Below are 22,011 nucleotides of genomic sequence, written 5' to 3'. Positions count from 1 at the left end.
GACCGGTGATAATTGTACCACGGGTTAGAAGTACCAAAGCTAATAACTCACTTACTGTATTAAGTACATTTATTAAACGTCATCATGCGATTTCTGCTTCCAATTGCAAACGTCCGGGTTTCATTGTGTCTCGCGGGCTACAGGCGGCATGTCCGCAAGTGTCAGGGCAATCGCTTGATGACACATCATAAACGTACTCAATAGCTGTACGATTTATCGGGGGATAATTGTACCGGTGCAATTGACCCCATGCTACAGCTAATCATGAGTTTTTTTTATCTCATAAGCTCAAGTTTCTATTTCCAATAATTTGTTTGTTGAATTGTATCGTTGTATATCTACTTTTTGTCTTTTTTTTTCTATGACGTTCATATTGTCACTGTGAAAATGTATGAATACATATTTTTTGGGAGATACTTATGCCACACAGTTACTATAGTACTTTTTTTCATTAAAAACACTTTTTTTCCTCATTTTCTTGAGATTTAAAAGAGTTGTTGACATGTGTGTTTTTGTTACATATTACATTAAAACAGTTAAGTTTTGTGATAAAACTTGAAAACGACTGACGAATTGTATAAGAGTTTTCTTGCCCCAGAAAAATTGTGTATAATGTTAAATATATATAATTGAAATTTTGAATAGTAATTGTAGAAACAAAAAAAAACTGTTTTCCGCGCCGAAATTATTGAAATTCATCAACGTTATGCCTTAATTCTGTATTTTAATCAACATGCAGCTACCGGTACAACTGACTCCGAAGTCGGGGTCAGTTGTAGTATTTCTCCCGATCTGTTTACGCGCTTACAGCTTATTTTCTATAAGATTTGAAAAAATAATGATAAAAGAATTTGTTTGACTACTAAATTATCTCCCGTTGAGTTTCGTTGAGTGCTTTTTGCGTAAACCTTATACATAAGATGTAGAAAATGGTAACAATCAAAATGTTACAACTGTCCCCGGTCTCCCCTAAATTAGATTTATACATAATTTTACTGCGCCTGTCTCACTAGGAATATCCTGTGTCGAGGCAAGCCAGTTTACCAATATTTTATTTTAACAATAGGCAACTGCATTTAAGGTTAATTTTGACAACTACATTTTTTGAAAAGTTGGAAGCAATAATATCAAATGGAATTATGTAATTCAGGTTAGTATTGGTATTTGGCAACAATAATGGGATAAGGGAACTAATTATTGCACGACCCTTGATGATGATCCAAAATATTACATTTATTTATATTTTTTAACTGTCCTTCTTTTGTCAGTTTAGTCACAACAACTTGAAACTTGTGTAAAATGGATAATAAACATGTAAAAGTTACGTATCTAAAATGAAAAAAAAAATTTTCGCACCATGAACATAAATATAAGAAAATTAATATTTATTACATGACATTAGAAGTAGCGAAAACTCATAAATATTATATCAGATATCGTGAAATTTTCATTTTTTTCTGTCTGAATTTTCCAGGTGAACGTTTCTTATTTATACTTTTTGTGTCATCAAAAACAAAAATTGTGGTTGTTTGTGCGTAACTCCGGTTTAATAATTGTATTTTGCTTAGAATGTAAGTGTCATTTTCTAAATTGCGCTGATTTTGTGAATAATTTAGACACTCGATAAATTACCTACCCATAAAATATATTCTTTTAACAGAAATTTTTTTTTGCCTTCTGCCAAGTTGGAACTGATTTGTCAAGAATTAAGATTATCGTGTGATATTTTATGTATCTGTGCTCTTATCAATAATAATAAATGTTGAGATTTTTTTCTAAATACCTGTACACGGTGTCCGAAAACTATCGGTACTAGCGGAAAACTGGTTGAATTCTTTTCGTCAACTAAAGTGGTTTGGAGCCGGGTCTACATTTGATGCATTTAATGAAGACAATAAACAGCTGACTGCAATATTCCCGTGGCAACAATTTTTTTTTATCAAATTTGTCCTAAAAAATTTCAACTTCGACTCGATTCACTCGAAAACGAAACCTTAAAATTACCAAAAGGTACACCTACTACAAAATTGACTCCAAACGCGATGTGTACATATCGTATTCACCAGTTTGTCGCTTGCACAACTACTTTCCGGACACTGTGTATAAACGGTCCATTACAGAAGAAGAATCCGAAAAAGGTTAGGATGCCGGTCAGTTAAAATCTCAGGCGAACTGGAATGATGATTTACAAATATGTAATATCTACATTAGAGAAGTATACATACAAAAATATACACATATATTTTTATATATAGAAAGAAAACCGTCACGAGTTACGAATAAAATAACCTAACAAAATTTGAATTCTCCTGTTGTTCGACCCTTTTCAATTAAAATCTCGGGCTCAGCAGGGTAGAAACTAGTTATATTATAATTGAACATATTCTAGGGTAAATTCAGTGCCCATATAGAAATCACCAGTCTGTCATATCGTAGCTGTATATTGTTTGGTTTTTTTCGCTTTCGATTGCTAATAATTCAGTTATTATTTTGAGAACAATCAAACTATGGCATATTCAGTCGCATTTCGGAGAAATTCTGACTGATAATGCCAGAGATGCTGAAATGCTTCGTTAAATTCATTGAATGTCTAAAATGATGGAGTAATATTACTAAACTTTAACGGGTGCGTGATTAATATTTCTTTCATTTCAGGTTAAAAATAAGGTTTTTTTTTTCAAAACAATGTTATGTACTAATAAGCTGTTTTTTTTTTTAAAAGAAAGACAAACATTCCCGGGTTACGAATAACCTGACAATATTTGAAAATCTCCTACTACCACCACAGTAAGCGGAAAATGTTGCTTGTGTTGTGATGGAGGACTTAGTTATAAAGGATTGATTCCTAATTCTTTTTTTTGAAGAATCTATGTAACCAGTAGTTATGTGAACAGAAGTCCTCGCGTTCGAAAAAGCGTTCTTATTTAATTTAAAAAATCCTCGGAAATCACAAAATTTGTAAGTAAGTTCGTAAATAACTACCTGCTTACTTATAAACCATTTGTATTTTATGTAACATTAAAAAATATTAATAAACAATTATACAATTTATAAAGATATGTCACTATCTTAGTGAGAGTGTCTAAATATTTGAAAAAAATACAAAGAAACACGACGATTTTAAATAATAAAAAAATAATCTTTACTGAACCATTAAAACGACCACCACCTTGATACAAAAAATTAACAGATTGACGAAATTCTAAAATGTCGAGTTGAAACAGGGCTTCGCTATGCTTAGTCAATTACAAACTGCGTTTTAAAATTATTAGAATAATATACATTTTCTCGTATGTGCCTGTAATTATCGAACGTGAATTCATCAGGCTGAATTTGAGGAGTAAAGAGTAAACTAAAATAAAATAAAAATATAACTAAATATTTTCCAGAGCGAAGAAGTCATGCGAAACCCTGTATCATCTCACTATGTTGAGGCTGTGTGTCACCGTATATATATATATATACTCAAGCATCTATACCATATAGATACAAGCATAGCCTTCTGTAGTCTGTTGCCATCCCCAGTACCGCAAGAGCCTTGCACCATTATACTAAGCTCTCTATCCGGCCTCCCCTAAAGGTTTATTAAATCAATGTTACCTTATTTCGAGGAAAAACCTTTTTTTCCTTGGAACTCTGGAACTCCAAGACCTGAATTTTCTTGGGTTTTCTTGATTTTCGATGATTTTTGACTTGCAAAAAAGTTTTTTTCAAGAATAAATCTAATAAATAGCGAATTTTATGTTTACGTCAACACTATTAGAGAAGTTCCTTTGAGATGCAAACCAAAATTACTGTTGAAAGCCTTATGTGAGAGTTAGTGTAGTTAGTTATATAGAATTTAAAATCACGTACTTTAATAGGTTTGATTTCTATAGTCTAAATCTATTCACAGCCTACAACAAAATGTATTTGTTTATTATTTGTGTTTTTTACATTAAATATACAATGTTTACAAGTCATACTGTTTTAATTTATACTACACTTCTATTAAAAGCATTTGCTTGTGGATGGAAGAGGAGTGTACATTTGTGAAAAAACAATATACCTAGGTTACAAAGTAAAAAAAATTACAAAATTAAAATCTATACAGATTATTGTATTTGGAAGGAAGAAAAAATATATATTATGGAGGATAAATAGAGTATAGTGGGATAATTTGTGAGATTTTCAAATGTATCTTGTTAATCTAAATTAATTTTAGAATTTTAGTTATATCTAGTACGTAATTTGAGCTAATGTTTTAGTACTAGTTATGGAAAACTTTAGGTGACATTTCACTCAAGTGGCATAATAAAACGAGCAAATATTATTATTGGTATGAAAAAAAAACTTTGTATACACCACTATTTAAACAAAAGGATCGACATGTCTCGAAACCAGTGGTTTCATCATCAGAATAAACTTAATATAATCAAAATTCACAAATATAAAAATATTTGAAGTGAAAATATTGGAGAGATAGCTATTTAAAAAAAAATATTTTTTTATTAATACAACGCATTACCTAGTAATCTAAAACTTCCGACAACGAACAAAAAAACATTGGAAAAAACTTTTAAAAGCTATTTCCTCAGCAGTTTTATTGATGACTGACATATTCTTTCTATGGAACTCCAAAATAACTTCTGCGTTTATTGATTTTAATGTATTTATGTTGTCTTGTCTTTAATCTAATGTTGTCTTTCCCGAAAAGAGTTTTTTAAACTCACTAGGAATAATACATTATAAATTTGTTATCATTTTGTAATGTATTATCTTGTAATAAATAAACAATAAAAATGGTAAAAACTTTATTTTAGACTATTAACAGATTTTTTATTTCTAAAATTTTAAAGTTATCTGATTATAAACCCATTGTATTAGTATGTAAATAAAATATTCTTTAATTTATATCAAAAGAGTGATTTGTTTCCAAAATGTGGTTGGCAAATTCAGAATAATAATTATTATTATGAAAACATTTAATGTACTCCTTAATTTTATTAAATTAAACAATCTATTAAGTATTATTTTTTTAGTAAGTATACTAATGTTTAAGACAATTTTTTTATGCATAGCACAAAGGGTAACAATTATTTTGTAAGCAATAATTCCGTTGGCGTCATGTATTTTTTATCAGGAGATTTTTCAATGTGGATGAGTGTTTCAGGCTAATAATTATTGCTTATAAAATAATTCTAACCCTTTGTGCTATGCATAAAAAATCTTGTCTTAAACATTAGTTTACCAAAAAAAAATAATAATTAATATTTGACAAGTTCTATTATCTTCACCAAAAAATGTAGACAATTTGTCTCGACGCTATCTAGTGAGAGAGTTAGCACTTACAATGCCTTTCTCATATAAAATAAAGTTGGTTGTTTTCAGGTGAAAAAATGTAATAAGCAGTAATTGTTCAATGAAACACTAGTATATATTGAATTATTTCGCGGATAAGAGATAAACCGCCATAGCTCAGTGGTCAGAGCTGTCGACCGGAAATCGAAAGGACACGGGTTCATGTCCCGTTGGCGTAATGTATCTTTTATCAGGAGATTTTTCAATGTGGATGAGTGTTTCAGGATAATAATTATTGCTTATAAAATAATTGTTACCCTTTGTGCTATGCATAAAAAATCTTGTCTTAAACATTAGTTTACCAAAAAAAAATATATATATATTTGACAAGTTCTATTATCTTCACCAAAAAATGTAGACAATTTGTCTCGACGCCATCTAGTGAGAGAGTTAGCAATTACAATGCCTTTCTCATATAAAATAAAGTTGGTTGTTTTCAGGTGAAAAAATGTAATAAGCAGTAATTGTTGAATGAAACACTAGTATATATTGAATTATTTCGCGGATAAGAGATAAACCGCCATAGCTCAGTGGTCAGAGCTGTCGACCGGAAATCGAAAGAACACGGGTTCATGTCCCGTTGGCGTCATGTATCTTTTATCAGGAGATTTTTCAATGTGGATGAGTGTTTCAGGCTAATAATTATTGCTTATAAAATAATTGTTAATCTATTAAGTATTAAAATTTCTACAAGTCATGCCTATTTTAAAAATTTACAAAAATATTTACAGATATCATACTTATCCTTGTTATTTAATATATTTTTGTAGCGAAGTTCTATAAATTCAATACATGCAACGCACATCATATTGCGACCTATAAGTAAGACGGCGAATGTACGCAGCATTTACCTATCTAGAATAATATCGAACGACTTGATCTATATAAACACGGCGACATCGAGGTAATCTTTAGTGCGCAGTTGATCAGTCTCGTTCAATTGCCCAGCTTCAACTGATGACGGGCAGCAGTTCCGCCCTCGCCCCGCTCCTGGAACGGTCCGCATGTACCTACAAGCGTATCCGGCTTCGCCCGGGGTTTGAGCTCAAAATCATCAGCCAACCAGGTCATTTGGCTAACTTCACACTGGAGTACCAGAAAGACCCATGGTATTTACCAATAATGAACAACACCTGCAAGTTCGGTCTCCATTCGGTATCGAGACACTGACACATCGCCATGATCATGAACCACGGATTCATATCCCACCGTAATGTTACCTACATACACCCCATCGTGATGCAAATTAACTACCATGACGACATCGTCATTCATCGTCAGCAACAACTGTGACTACTCTGAAAAATCAGAAAAGGATACGGATAGATGTCGCACATTAAAATATAAAAAAATAAGATAGGTTTATCTAAAACGACGCTGTCTAGATTGCATTTAGTTCGGGTTGAATCTTGGGATCATAAATAAAGATAGTTGCCAATAAAAATGTGCGGTGAAAAAATGAAGACAATGTTGGTAGTTCTTATTCGAAGTATGATACAGTTAAAAGTGACCGAAGGGGATAGGGTCCCATTAGCTCAGTTGGTAGAGCGGTGTCGTCCCGGAAAGACAAGGGTCCTGGGTTCGAGTCCTAGATGTGACCGTATCCTTTTCTGATTTTTCTGTTTTAGATTTTCTATTAGAAATCGCTAATATTGTCTTCAATAATTATAAAATATATATTTAATTATAATGACTCCACAAAGTAAGTTTGCATTTATTGAAAAAGTAAACATTATTATAACTAACATTTACATGTCGAGCCAACCGCTGAATATACAGGAGTGCACGTTCATTCAAGTTAATAAATGTTTTTTGAAAACACTGTGTATCGTCTGTCTCACGGATAAAACTGTAGCGTGGGTGGCTTTAATAACAGCCACTTCATTATTAAAACATATACTTCACCGTAGCACAATACTCAATCTTAATAACGAAATGTTCATCAATGGTAACATTTTCTCTTTTCTTCTGTTAGGTTTGGGAACCCAACGTGGTCCATGCATTCGGCAAATGACGCGGCACTATCGTCACAACCAAAGACGTACCTTGCGCTAAGAGGGTAATTTCCGTTCTGGCATGGTTCTGGGTCTGGGCAGAGGGTCAGGAATTATCATGCTCGATGTCCGATGCGCTCGTGGTGCAACGCTAAGCAGGGCACGTCGTAATTAATTGTTACAAAGGACTTTATTACGTATTTATCGTTGTTACTATGTCCGTTACATAAAACTTGATTCACACGCATGCATACGGTTACGTTATTTCAACTCTTAGCTTATAAACACATTTGTTTCATGTTATTTGTATTATTAGTGCCTAATTATTCAGATGTTTCATTTTATTTTATAATAATAATAATAACATGGCATTTATATAGTGCAGTTTAGTGTCATTTCCCTTCAAGTGCGCTTATCTGATTCATTTTACGCCCATTGGGCTTTTACGTATGTATTGTGTATCTAGTATAATTTTGACACGATGAATAATTTAGTACATGAGAAAGAAATAATATAAATAAAATTACAATAGACAAAAAATACATACATGAAATAAAAATATGTACAAGAAACATTTTTTTAAGTACAGTAATAATCAAAGAGATATAGTCAAAGGTTCAACAATAGGATTGGAATATGTTTTTAATATGATCCACAAAAGTCACCAAGTTAAAACATGTCAATATCGCTTAGTATGGATTTCCCATAGTGTGAAACAGTTGTTTCGAAGAATTAGCAATGTAACTACTAAACTGCGTTTACCCATACTGCCGTAGAATACAGCATTGTGTTGTGTTGTTCCTATGGGTATGTGTAAGTTTAAAATTTTCAGGTCATTAAACGTTTTAAACATATATACCTAAAAGATGTAATTTCCATATCTTTCCAAATACTTCCATTATTTTACTTTACCCGTTATTCCCTCTCATCCGACAGTATTGGTAGCAATAGTCTATTATGTAATGATATTTTGCCATTAGGAAATATTAATAATATTAACGTACAAACAAAATTTTGTGCAATTACCCAGTCAAAATGCTTATTAATAATGCGAGACATGGGTTCGAACTTTACAAGCCGTTTTCTCAAGATCTATACAGCCGAAGGGACTGAAATTTGACTGATTGGATACGTACTGATAATAATGGTCTGAAGTTGAGTCAGTAAAAAAATCTGTAAAAAATAGCATTTGTGGAAAAATCATCATTCTTACGGGCACAAATGCAAAACATTGGTTCGAAATTTAAAAGCCGTTTTCTTATGATCTATTTAGCCGAAGGGACTGAAACTTTAGATACGTACTGAAAATATTGGTCTGAAGTAGAATCAATGACAAAATTTGATTATTGTGACGGGCATAAATGCAAGAGTTAAGTTCGATCTTTTAAAGCCGTCTTCTCAGGTTCTGCATGGCCGATTGAACTGAAATTTTGGATACGTACTGAGAATAATGGTCTGATGTTAAATCAATGGCAAAATCTGTGCAAAAAAATTTAAATATTTGCAAAAAAAATACATTTTTAAATGATGCATGCGATAGCCCATAATTGATTGCATTAATAATTTTCAAATTCCATTATGTAAAAATAGAATTCGAGATACATTTCAGTGCAGAAATTCTATAACTGACTACATGAACTTAAGATTGCATAAGTCTTGAACGAAGATTGGCAACAACGCGTCAACACATCGCTCTTGAGATAGCTTCCATTGTTGCCAATCCTGAAATACAAACAGTTGTGTGCTTCCTTTGCCAGTTTTATGCTCCGTACCTCACTGCCACAGAAAAAAAGTATTTTCCCCATTTGAACAACAGCACGCAAAGAAAAACCTGAGAGGCTTAGCATTCCGTTGCATTAATTCAGAGCCCACGCTACGTTTGGTTTCCGTTTCAGTTAGTTTTCAGGCAATGGCTATCTTTTTCATCGTTACGGTAGTTAATTCAATAAAACGCGAACGATTCCAACCATTTTCAGGTTGTTTTCCCTCTTTATTCATTTAGCGAGCAGTGTGGTTTTTGGGTCCTTCTCCAGTTTGGTACGATTGATTCCCTCTTTCCAGGATCACGTATACGGTCTTTTAATTAAGAGAAAGTTTATCGAGATCTCGCTGTTTTTATTGCTGCTACCCATACGTTATAGTTTAACTGCTTACGTGTACGTTCTTTATTCCAAGAAACCGAGAACAAAGCGAAAAGACGTTCAATTAAAACTGGGTTGTTTTTAAGTAAATAAGTTGTTCTGAGTAAACAAGTTTCGCGATAAAATTTTGTACGTTCGAGAATCTCCTTCTTGTTTAAAATAAGTTAGGAAAACAAACCGAGAACGTTATTTTTTCATAATCATTTCTCTCATGATTTTTGTAATCTTTGAGGACGCTGTGTGGAGGGGTCCTTGATAGGAAACCTTAGGATTGAAGATACCCATGTTTTAGGGGGGAGGAAAAACAAAGGCTGCCTAATCATTTCACAGTCGAGCTATTGAACACAGGAACAATACGTACAAGCGACCCGTTTTCTTGAAGTTCAAACGTCAACCATATTTTTTTGCTTTTTTCTCGATGCGAAAGGGTTCAACATTATTCAAGATATGATTTAATTCTGAAAAATATAACAAATGGTTTGAGATACACTAACTGCACTTTTCTAGAAGGTTGGTAAATTAGAATCAATAGTTATAGGGAATAAAATGCTTTTAAATGAGCATAAAAATTGATGAAATAACTAAAAGTTAGGAAACTAAATAATTTATATAAATAAAAATGTTAATATTCGTTTCTTCAAAATCTTAAATCTCCGAAAGTTCTTCGCAGGTTGCTTTGAAATTTTGACAAAACGTTGCTTTTAAATACGCGTAAATTTTTATGTACCTATATTACAACAAGCGCTAATGTTTCTTTATCTGCAAAACACACTGAGCCACAGAGAGGTGTAGCGGGGAACAGCTAGTTAGTAAAAATAATCTAGAAAAAGAAGCTTTGATGTTTTAAATGGACAACAACTACAATAGAATGGATAAAAAATGGAAATGCCCTGACTCTAAATTGATTCGTTAGCTTTTCTGTTTTATGCAGCGTATATAAATTATTACAGCGGAAACCTTTGCACTAAGCAGATAAGTTTTTTTTAAACTGATGAAATCCCAGGTGTAAATAAAAAATGATATATTAAAAAGGATTCACATACAGTAAAAGATTGATTGAGATGGCTTTTTGAACAATTATAATTTTTCAAAATAGCCAGTTGGTATTGATTTAATTTTTTTGGTTCTTCCAAATTTTTTTCTTGCCCTCCATCTGAAAATATGTAGCGTTCCCTGTGTCATTGTTCCACTAGATCTAAATAGAACTCTAGTATTATAGAAGTAACACACGGCAAGGTAAATACTGACATTTTAACTAAAACACGGTAACACCTCTGCACGGGTTCTCGTAGTGAAGTGTTTACTAAACTCTAAATAAGTACAGTTAACAATTTTTACAGTGGTAGTGGTAGGTATTTTTTATAGCGAAACAACTTTGCGTAAAACCTCAAATTATAATATAAAATCAATGAAAACAATATCGACGACTCTCAAGCGAAATACTTAAAACAGAAAAGCAGAAAGATATTCAGTCGGATCTCGCATTTAAGCAAATCTGTCCTGACTGTCAGACTTAGGGCCTAGGCTTGTAGAAAAGTCAGTTGATGTCGCACATTAAAATAAAAGTAGATATGTTTATTCAGGACACTACACTACATAAAATTAAAATAATGTTCGTTGCTCTCAGTCGAAGTATTATATGGTGAAAATATGAAAATTGATATGGTCGAATTAGCTCAGTGGTCAGAGCACTTCCCGACAAGGAAGAGGTCCTGGCTTCAATTTCAAGGTGCGACTGCATAACACCTCTTATTGGAAAACCTTATATTATTTGCGATACATCAATCCCATAAAAAAATAGAGGAGACTTTTTTTCACTTCTCTTTCAATTGTACCCGTTTGTTACGCAACAATAAAACAAGTCTTAAAATTGAATTTCTTAAATGTCTTATATTGATTTTGTGACCAACCTGTCAACCATCACACCATGCCGGCAGAAGAAGGTAGACAGAGAGAGGAGATAATATCCGACCTTCGCTGTTTTTTTGTTTGTTTTTATTTGACTGCTTTTTACAAATATTTCTTTATACAATTGAAATAAGCATCTGATGTGAGGTATGGAACTGGCAGAGGAAAGGCGAGTATCGACCAAAGCCGACTGCAATACATGCCTTGGCGCGTGTCGGATTTTCAAGTGTCACGTGATTAAGTCAGTGCCATCTAGCAACTACAGTTTGCAATAGCGGCAATTTTAGTTGATACTCAATATGGCTGCTGATTTGTATATCGTTTCACCACAAGTACATTAAATAAACAGAGTGTTTGGACTATTTTAAAAAGTTAACAGTGAAGTTTACTTAGCGACAGCACCGACTTCGTAATTTGGCGGTTGCGCCATAAGGCGAATACTCTAGTTAGTAGGACTTGTTCTTGACTTAGTACTGTAGAAATGAAATCCCTGGGCGTATGTATGTTAAATTATAATTACCGTGTTCGAAATGTGGAGAATTGGAAATAAAACCGATGTGAGCGTCATGAATAAGAATAATGGAGGGATTTTTAGGTGGTTTGGATATGAAGAGCGGATGAAGTTAAAAAATAGTCTTAGTATAATAATTATAAAAGCATAATTAAAATAAAATAACTTTGTTTAAATACCACTTTATTGTTTAATTACCACTTTGTTTAAATAACACTTTATTTACCAATAAAGTGGTATTTAAACAAAGTTATTTTATTTTAATTATTATAATTATGTATACCCACAAAGTGTTTGCTACAAGTGAAAAATTATAAAAGCTGTTGATAATAACTACTTTCTGGAAAACGTTCATTTCCACTGTCCAGTACGAAGCACACGATCAAACCAACTATTCCACATCCCACACTCAAAAACTAACTACACTCGACCCTCGTTTTACAGAAGGACGTGCAAAAAATACAATAATTTCTTTTGAAATGCTGATATTTAAATCTGAGGACTGAGGACAAATGAACCATTAGGTCAATTTACTAAAATTTTGTATGAAAAAACTAAATCAAATTGTTAATTACGAGCACTGTAAATTAAATATTTTACCGATTTTATGTCCGGGTTAAATCTTCCCCGTAGGAAAAACTAAACCCTTCCACACACTTTTTCATAAATGATCATCTAGTCAATGAACAGTATGCAAGTGCATTATATAAGCAAAATAAATACAAAACAATACAAGAACAACTCGTCAACTCACCAGATATCAAATGGGAAAACAATTCACCGACTCCAGATATTTTCATATCAAAATCGTCGGCTCGTATGTGGAACGAGCTACCGGCATCTGTTTTTCCTCCCTCCTATAATCCGAGCCTCTTCAAGGCCGGCATTAACAAATCCCTTCCTTCAGCCCCTACCTTATTCCACCTCACAACGCCGCCCAACCGGGTGGTGACATAGTTCCCCTGTCACATGTTCCACATGTATCCTGTTCCACATGTATTTAAAATGACTGATTTTTGCAATTTTTTTTTTCATTTTCATTATGTTGTTTTTTTTTTATTTATCTTCGAACATTATTTGAAGTCTGTATTATTTTTGTACAGGTAGGTACTTAGTTTACATTATCTATGCATATAGTTACAACCTGTGTTTTTTTATTTGTTGTCAACTCCACTTTAGGTTTTTTTTAAATTATTTATGTTTTCTGTATATAATATGAGTTTTATGCGGAAACTTTACTGGTATATGCACCCGTGTAATTATTTCAATAAAATATGTAAATTTTTTTCTTTTCCTAATAAACTAAAATAAAATATAAACATGTGATGCGAAAGTGAATGCTATAAGAAGTCGGGTTTGCCCGAGCAAAACATAGCACGATCGATTAAATCAAATACTCGGTCCATGCCGAAAGTCTGAATAACAAAAGAGTTGAGCAACTATGTAGCAGTCTCTGACGCCGTTATTTTTAGCTATTTTTCATAATATTTTTGGTACCTTTATCCCAACTCGTAATATTATAAGCGAAAGTAACGAAATGCGCAGTTTGTTAGCTAAAAGTTTTTCAACGGCTTCCTTACTCGAAGGTAAGGCTCTCGACTAGCAAGCGGGAGGTCGTGGGTTCATATCCCGGCGTGCGCAAATAAATCTTAATTAATCAATTTGTAATTTTTAATTATTGAAGACAATATTAGCGATTTCTAAACGAAAATCTGAAACAGAAAAATCAGAAAAGGATACGGTCACATCTAGGACTCGAACCCAGGACCCTTGTCTTTCCGGGACACAATTTGACATACAATACATACAATTTGAGGTTTTACTCAATAAAGTTATTCCGAAAAATAAATAATCAATTTGTGTTATTTCACAAATTACTAATTTAAAATAATATGTAGTATATTTGCGACACGTTACCATTCAGAATAGAAACGTTGCTTGAAATGACTTTGTCCGTGTTTGTGTGACTAGATCTGAATAGCCAGGTACTTTCCCACCTTCCTCTTGTTCATCTCCTTTCCGTCCTCGCTACATTTAGCCTCACACCATACCCCAATCGGGGATTCCATAGTCTCACAGGATCCAGACGGTTGGGAGCAGTTGCGACTTTCGCAGTTGTGCGGTTTCACATAAAAAAATAATAAAAAATTCGACTTATAAATCAGCCTGAACAATCTTTTTCAAAATCAGGAGTTATTTGCAAGTCAAAAATACATGAAATCTTTAGATTCCATAAAACGTATTGCCATTATTTTCTCCAGAAACCGATTTATAAGGCGGAGTACTTAAATGTTTATAGCGTCTTAAGCATTTCACCCTCGGCATATTTACAGACCGGAATAGATTAAAATTTACCATTAAATTTATGTCCAGATCAGAGGCGAATTAAAATTATTTTATTGCTCGTGGGAAATTATACAAGTAATACGTGTTTGTACTCGGGGATCTCTCGCCATCTGCAAAAATGAATCCATGTCTTTATGGCGCTGTTTCTAAGTGGTCACATATTCAACCAATAGTGTTGTTTTAGAGTTATGTCACGTGATCACAATCTTCCATTACTAAAAAATAGCAAACTGGATTTTTACAGTAAAAAATATTCTCTGTAATCTTAAGATTTCAAGGTACTTAAATACCTTCCTGGTTAATTATAAGCTGTTAATTTTATGAACCTACATTTTTTATATTATTTTAACTAAGCAATCACAGATACGTATATACAAAGATACGTCAATATCCTAATGAAAATTATTTTTTCAAACATTATTCAGGCGGTTAGGTACCATCACATTATATAACCTTATATTTTGATGTAAAATTGTAAATAATCAATCGGATAACCCTGATATATTAAGGTTGATTCACTTTCATATTCCTACAATTAGATGAAGGTTCTCTAGTCTGTATTATTGTAACAATCATACTACGGTTTCAGGCTACAACTCTTGTATAAATACATTACATTGGTAACTCATTTGCAATGTTAAGCTGATGTTTTTAATATGCCTCTATCGAAACATAAATCTGTACTGATTAAACATTTTAGCAGTGTTTATATTAATGAAATTACTACAAAACAGTTTTTGTTTTCGTTTTTTATTTCTGTTTATTTATTTTTATAACTTTGTACTATCGTGTATACTTTTTTCTTGTTAACTTATTTAATCTTATAATTTGATATTTCTTTTCTTATCGGTCAATAACTTTCAAGTATGTAAATTGCACATTTGCCGTTAATTCTAAATATCAATCATTTTGAAAAGTTCAGTCAACGTTAGCCAGTCAAATATAACCACCTATTTAAAGATAGCCACTAGTCAAATACAACTACTTAGTCAAAGATAGCTACAAAGTCAACGATAGCCACCTAGTCAAAGAGAGCCACCTAGTCGAATATAACAACTTAGTAAAAGAGAGCCATCTAGTCGAATATAACAACTTAGTAAAAGACAGCCATCTAGTCAAAGAGAGCCACCTAGTCGAATATAACAACTTAGTAAAAGAGAGCCATCTAGTCGAATATAACAACTTAGTAAAAGACAGCCATCTAGTCAAAGAGAGCCACCTAGTCGAATATAACAACTTAGTAAAAGAGAGCCATCTAGTCGAATATAACAACTTAGTAAAAGACAGCCATCTAGTCAAAGATTGCCACCTAGTCAAAGATAACAACATATCATCAACACTCATTGTTCTCTTTGTAAAATAGTCATATCATCAGGCAGAAAAGCTGTGCCGCAAGTTGATGACGTTCTCATCACTTCACCATGCAGTGATTTATTGATAATGGTTTATATTTATAAATGGCAGAAACTGAATCTAAGTATGTTTCAAAAATGAATTTGTCTCGATATATGCAAAAGGGACGCCTTCAATATATATATTTTAATTCTGTTGTGAATGAACGTAAAAAGGGGCAAAAAGAATTAGATTATTTATGTAAAATGCTTGTTAAGATTGAGAAGCTAGGATTAATGGAACAAAAATAAGAATTTAATTGCAGAAAATCCCAACTCCACCTCTGGTCTGAATTCGCCCTCGAGACGGAACGGAAATGATTTCTTGGAATTTTTATGTAATTACTTTTGTTTGCGAGACGAACTTTCGTTAAAAGTGACATCTGCAAATAAATAACAAAAAAGTTTTTTACTTTACGGTGAATTTTCGGGATTTTCATCTATTCTTCAAATACAGAAAAAAATCATCTCAATGAGATAAGTTCTTCTATTTTTAATCTTAATTTTACTCGAAACTTTTATTAATCTAAGCGTCTGTTAAATTCCTTACCTTAATTGAAATGATACTTAATTGATTACGAATTTCTTGCTTTGGATAAAAGTCAATACAAATCCAGCGCAACACAGGTCTATTTAGTAGAGCTTTCACGTTGGGACTTTGCATGGAAACTACGATCATATTTGGCAAAAGCTTTGTTTGATCTTCTTTCAATAATTATTATAAGTCAAAAGTATTATAAAGCTAATCTCCAGACTTCAACAAAATAATGGAATTTATTTCTGTAATTTGCAAGGATTTGAGTAATTTAAATTTTGTATGGATACTTCTTGGAGGAACTAACTTCTTTTGGGTGTTTGGCGTAATGTTACTTCGAAGAAACTGTTTTGGGTAATTTGAAGCTTAACTGAACATTTTGTTTGAGCTATAAAAAGAACTTGAATGGAAATAGTAAAGATTTTAGAACATAATTGGTAGTAAGATTAGTACCATATATTTTCTTAACATGCAGTCAACAAATCCAAGTACAATTAACTTTTTTAACCTCACAGATTGCTTTTGAATTAAAAGCATTTGCAGAAGATCAAAAACAAATTGAAATTACTTAATACCTTAGCCATTATGATTAGTAAATTTATATTGAAAAATGTTATTGTTTCAACACTGGCTTACCGGAGAATGCTTACACTCGTTAGCTATCTTCACACTTGTTTTATTTATAATAATGTTTTAGCATGATATTAAGAGCAAAATTTCAGGTTATGTCCAATAGGGATATTCGATATCACTGTACGTTAAATTAGTTCATAGATTGCTTAAAGGTTTTTGATTAAAAGGATTTTTTTGTATAAAATTTGTATTTTAGGCCATAATTGCCAATCAATAGGAATAATTTAAAAAATAATCAAAAATTACAGTAAACATCTAGTAGAGATGCGAGTTAATTTTTTATTGTTTTAAGTTATAAAATAAAGGCCATTAAATTATTCGATATTTCATAATTTTGGAGGCAACTTTCTTTGTTTGTCACTCACACGTTTTTTTGAGTGACAATTGATTGACAAAGTTGTCTTCACAATCAAGAAAAATCGCATTCTTCAAATTTAGAACACAGGTACATAAAATAGTTCACTTTTATGCTAGACAATATTTGCTAATCCTTTTGATTTAAAACAAAAAAAATAGTTTTGTTTCATATTTTGACCTCAAATTCAAAAATAAGTTTTGTTTGATAAAGGCCACGCAGTCGTGGTAAGGATTCATTTTTTTTTTCTTATACATTCATTGTAATAGAAATTAAAAAAGATTGCGCCGCCCTCTGGAGACGTTTTTTCTGTTTATATAATATAAGGGTGGTCTTTTATACGCCTTGTGTAATTTGAGCAAAAACATGGTTGGTTCTGTTTAACATTATTTGAAGGATAAAAGTTCTTAAATGGCGCACAACATCTAAACACTGAATTGTCAGTATTTTCTTATTACTGGTTCGCAAAACGTTTATTTGAAGTTACTTACGTATTCAAAGTAGACTTCGGGCAGTGGATTTATTTGTAAAAGAGTTGGAACACTTAGTTATTTGGTTCGTGACCTCAAAGCACCGGGCTTTAAGTTGTGGATCGGGACTTCCGCTGGGTTACGAAATGAGACCCCTCCGTCTCCACATGCCGGATATTAAGCCTTAGAAATTTCGCAACGAAACTTTCAACTTTCAAGCAAACTAACAAGATTTTATTTAAATATTAGCAGTAAAACTGCATTTGACGCATTCTGAAGTTATAGTAATTCGAAAATTTAGGTATATCATAAAAAATACGAATGAATTTTAGATTTCGATGATTATCGATAAAACAATAATTATGATAGTTTGACTAGCGCAGAACCTGGAAAACTCACGAGATATTATTTAAAAAAAAATTAAAAGACAATTGAAATAACTTTCTGTTTAAATGTGATATTGTAGGTAGATAATAACTTTATCGTCTCTCGGAATTGTTTATTACGTTAGTAGTATGTCACCTAAATTGAAAATTAAATTTGAGTTCATTGAACTCAGCGTGTTTAATTACTACAAAAACTGATTTTGGACACGTTGAGAGGTTTCTGCTGGAGGAGGCCATCGATCAATTTACTCTATAAAGACAAGATCCTCTTGTGCAAAATATCAAAAAATTAAGGTTATTTTATTCTACATCACATAAAATCAAATACATTCCTATAGTTGTAATGTATATGATGGAGTACATAATGAATGTGTGTGTGTGTTTAACCCGCCATCTTGTCTGTATTACAGTGAACAAGATGTCACCTCGGCCATCGCTGGTACCGGATGTAGAGGCCGAGCCCTCCCCCGCCGCTACACCGCCCAGTGCCACCCCCCCACCCAAGGACCCCCGGTAAGGCACTACACCTACCTACCTACCAAATACCATACTTTTCTCACCAACTCACTAGGGTACCCACAACTACAGACGTTATTATAAATATCCTTGATATTTGCTTATGAACTTAATCATAGATGGCATTAGAATAGTTCATAGATGGCGTTAATTATACAGATTAATATGATAATAAGTCTGAGTACAATACAGAAAGAAGAAACAAAAGATATATTATAAGTTTATAGAAACAAACAAAACAAAAACCAAAAGAATATACATTAGTTTATGAAAACAGTGAAGAAGAAACTAAAAACCTGTTATGCAGTGACCTTGTTAAAATACGCACGTGTTTTATTAGTACAGCTTTATAATTCAATAGAAGCATATCAAAAACATCGGCAACATTAGCATAATAATTAGCAATGGTGTGTAATCTATTTATAAAATAATTGTAGTCCGAGACCGTATTATAATTGTTACAATAATACATACTTGTTCCTTGTTCTAATGATAGGAATATTGTTATATCAACACTAATATATCAGGGTTATCCAACTGAAAATTTACGATTTTATATAAAAAAATGTAAGTTTTTTTTTTTATTTCGTCTCTTAATTTCACCAATTATAATTTATTTATTCGTTCAATATATTGATCATAAAGGAATTCCTAGTCTAAAATTAATACACCTCAAAAATAATTGGCGAATATTTATTAACGATGTTGGCAACACTTTTGTGCTAACGGTTTCATAGTAATAGTGGTTTGTGGCCCATCTTCTTTGTTTCTATATCCACGATTGACAGTCTCACTTTTTCAGAGTTTTCTGATTTGTTATATTAACCGGTAAACCGGTTTTCCTATAGCATGTTTTACACGTCCTTCTCTAAACCTGCCAGTCTCTTCCCCGCACCCTATACGCCACGCTACTTGCTACTGCTGCCACTATTGCCGACCCTCGATAAAGCCTTTTTCTTTCAAAGGTTTACTGTATTTATTTAAGGCTGTTGACGTATCATTCATTTACTGGGCTTTTTATATCGATAAACAAGTTTACTTTAAAGGAGGATCGACAAAAAAATCCAATCGTCTAGGAACAAAGTTCTGGGTATTTCACTTACTAACTAACAATCACGCCGTTTCCCCGCAGGGGTAGGCAGAGAGGACGGACCGCCAAACAACTCGGTCTTGACACACACTCCTTGCCTCATTCACATTCATACATCGTCTTATACATACTCTTCTATTATTCTGACTCTTGACATGGCTCGACTCGAGTATCTGATTCACTTGATCGTGCCATGTCTTCCTCGGGCGTCCTCGACTTCTGCTACCATTCGCATTTTCATCATATATCCTCCTTACACTCCTATCTTTGATCATTCGCTCTACATGCCCAAACCATCTAAGCGTCCCTTTCTTAATCTTACTCATTACACTTACATCAGCCTTGCACTCTTTGCGGATCTCCACATTCCTCACACGATCAAACATGGTTTTACCGCACATACGCCTCAGGGATCTCATTTCAACAGCATTCAATCTACTTTCATCCTTTCTTTGCCAGTTTCATGCATCTCTTCCATACATGAAGGTAGATACCAGCACTCCGTTGTGGACTGCTAACTTCGCTTCTTTGGACAATTTTTATTTGATAGTGTTGTAGAGCTTTGGCTACATATTAGAAATCTAAATAATCCATTACCGAAGTAGGAATAGTGAACGAGAGTAAGAAAGGGAACCTTCTAAAGTATGCCTGCTTAAGTAATGCATTATTTAGATCTCTGATGAACGAATCTAATGAATTTAGATTTCGACGATTATCGATAAAATAATATTTACGATATTCTGATTAATGTTTCCATAAAGTAGAGGAAAGTATTTTTTTAGTTTTTATTTTAGTATAATAAGTATAGTTAATATAATAAGCCCTGACGAAGCTTGAGTACAGCGAAACCCGGTTGGGTGTAATTATTAATTCAAATAAAAAGTTGTGTATTCCAAAGTGTGTTTTTTCAATTAACATATAATGCCCCAAAGTGTCCTTCGAAAATATAAATATTTTATTTTATTAAAGAGTCATTATTTCAAAATATGTTATTTGACTAAAGATTCATTATTTCAAAATATTTTATTTGACTAAAGATTCATTACTTCAAAATATTTTATTTGAATAAATAGTGATTATTTCAAAATATTTTATTTGAATAAATAGTGATTATTTCAAAATATTTTATTTAAAAAAAGAGTGATTATTTCAAAATATTGTATTCGAATAAAGCTTGATTATTTCAAAATATTTTATTTGAATAAATAGTGATTATTTCAAAATATTTTTTTTTAGTAAAGAGTCACTATTTCAAAATATTTTATTTTACTAAGCAGTCATTATTTCAAAATATTTTATTTGACTAAAGAGTCGTCATTTCAAAATCTTTTTTGAATAAAAGAGTCTTTATTTCAAAATTTTAAATGTTCTCCTACAATGTTCGTGTTAAGATCAAAACAACTTTCATTTTACAGAACAAACTTCTATCATGAATATTTTTGCACGCTTCGAGTTACTAAAATGTGTTTCAAAATATAATACAGAAGAAAATAACGTGAAAATAACGTAACCAACAAACTATAAGAATTACAAAATATTTTTTTAAATTCCCCGTCAACAAATGATGGCAAAAATGGAAACTTTTTTGTCAAGTTTAGTATTTCGATCACTGAATAACAAATCACTCTAAAAAATAAATCATGTAAAGAATGAACGTTTTCCGCTTCATCAAATTTAATAAAGCTATCAGTTCTATACATTCCCCGTGAATTCTCTTACGAAACTGCGGAAAAAATCTTACCCACGCTATCCAAAATAAGGATAAGTTCATAAATTTTGGTGTTATAAAATCAAAGGTGATTTTCCCCAATATCGGAGACAAAAAATCTTGAATGAATTAAACTCAATTTAAAATTAAGAAACAAAAAACATGTTACCAATCCAACAATTTTTTTTTGTTTTTAGCTTTTGAACGGTCCCCGTTAAACGCCAATTCTCATCTCGTTTTAGTGTTGCATCAAATTGTGATCAGCTGTCAAGCATAACACCAAAGAGTTATGCTAATTCCATGAAGCCAGAACTAGCCATGAAAGGCAGTCTGCTGCTTCATACGATCAGCATCTCTGCTGTGTTTATAAAATTTTCTAAGAAAATGCGCGCTTTTTATTTTACTCAGAAATTTTTTTGTATACTTTTAATTTGAAAATGCTCCGTAAACATGCTTCCAAGAAAAACCGGGTTAAGTGTGTTTTCATCATTTTAATTAAACATTAATTTCATCCCTTTCTTTTATTTTACCAGCGGATTTGTGTTCTTTGGAACATAAACTACTCGGAATTTTCGTTACCCCACTTCCGCTTAAACGTAAATGAATGTTCGCTGGGTGGGATGACCACACTTCAAAAAAAAATTATACATTATAATTTTACCTTTTATTATATACTCTGTTTTATCT

At 32.3% G+C, this 22,011-nt stretch overlaps 1 protein-coding gene across 1 annotated transcript in view; it reads left to right on the top strand.

The window, feature by feature from the left end:
* Positions 1–22,011, top strand: part of Fife (regulating synaptic membrane exocytosis protein fife) — a 399,632-nt gene that overhangs the window by 240,797 nt on the left and 136,824 nt on the right. Inside the window, exon 5 of the mRNA XM_089633979.1 lies at positions 18,421–18,523. Coding sequence (XP_089490105.1) covers positions 18,421–18,523 — 103 coding nt within the window. The remainder of the gene's footprint in view (positions 1–18,420; positions 18,524–22,011) is intronic.

This window comes from Hesperophylax consimilis, chromosome 7 (genome assembly GCF_061612785.1).
Source record: "Hesperophylax consimilis isolate HC1 chromosome 7, BYU_Hcon_1.0, whole genome shotgun sequence".
In the NCBI taxonomy this organism is placed as follows: Eukaryota; Metazoa; Arthropoda; class Insecta; order Trichoptera; family Limnephilidae; genus Hesperophylax; species Hesperophylax consimilis.
This window is presented reverse-complemented; position numbering and strand designations above follow the sequence as displayed.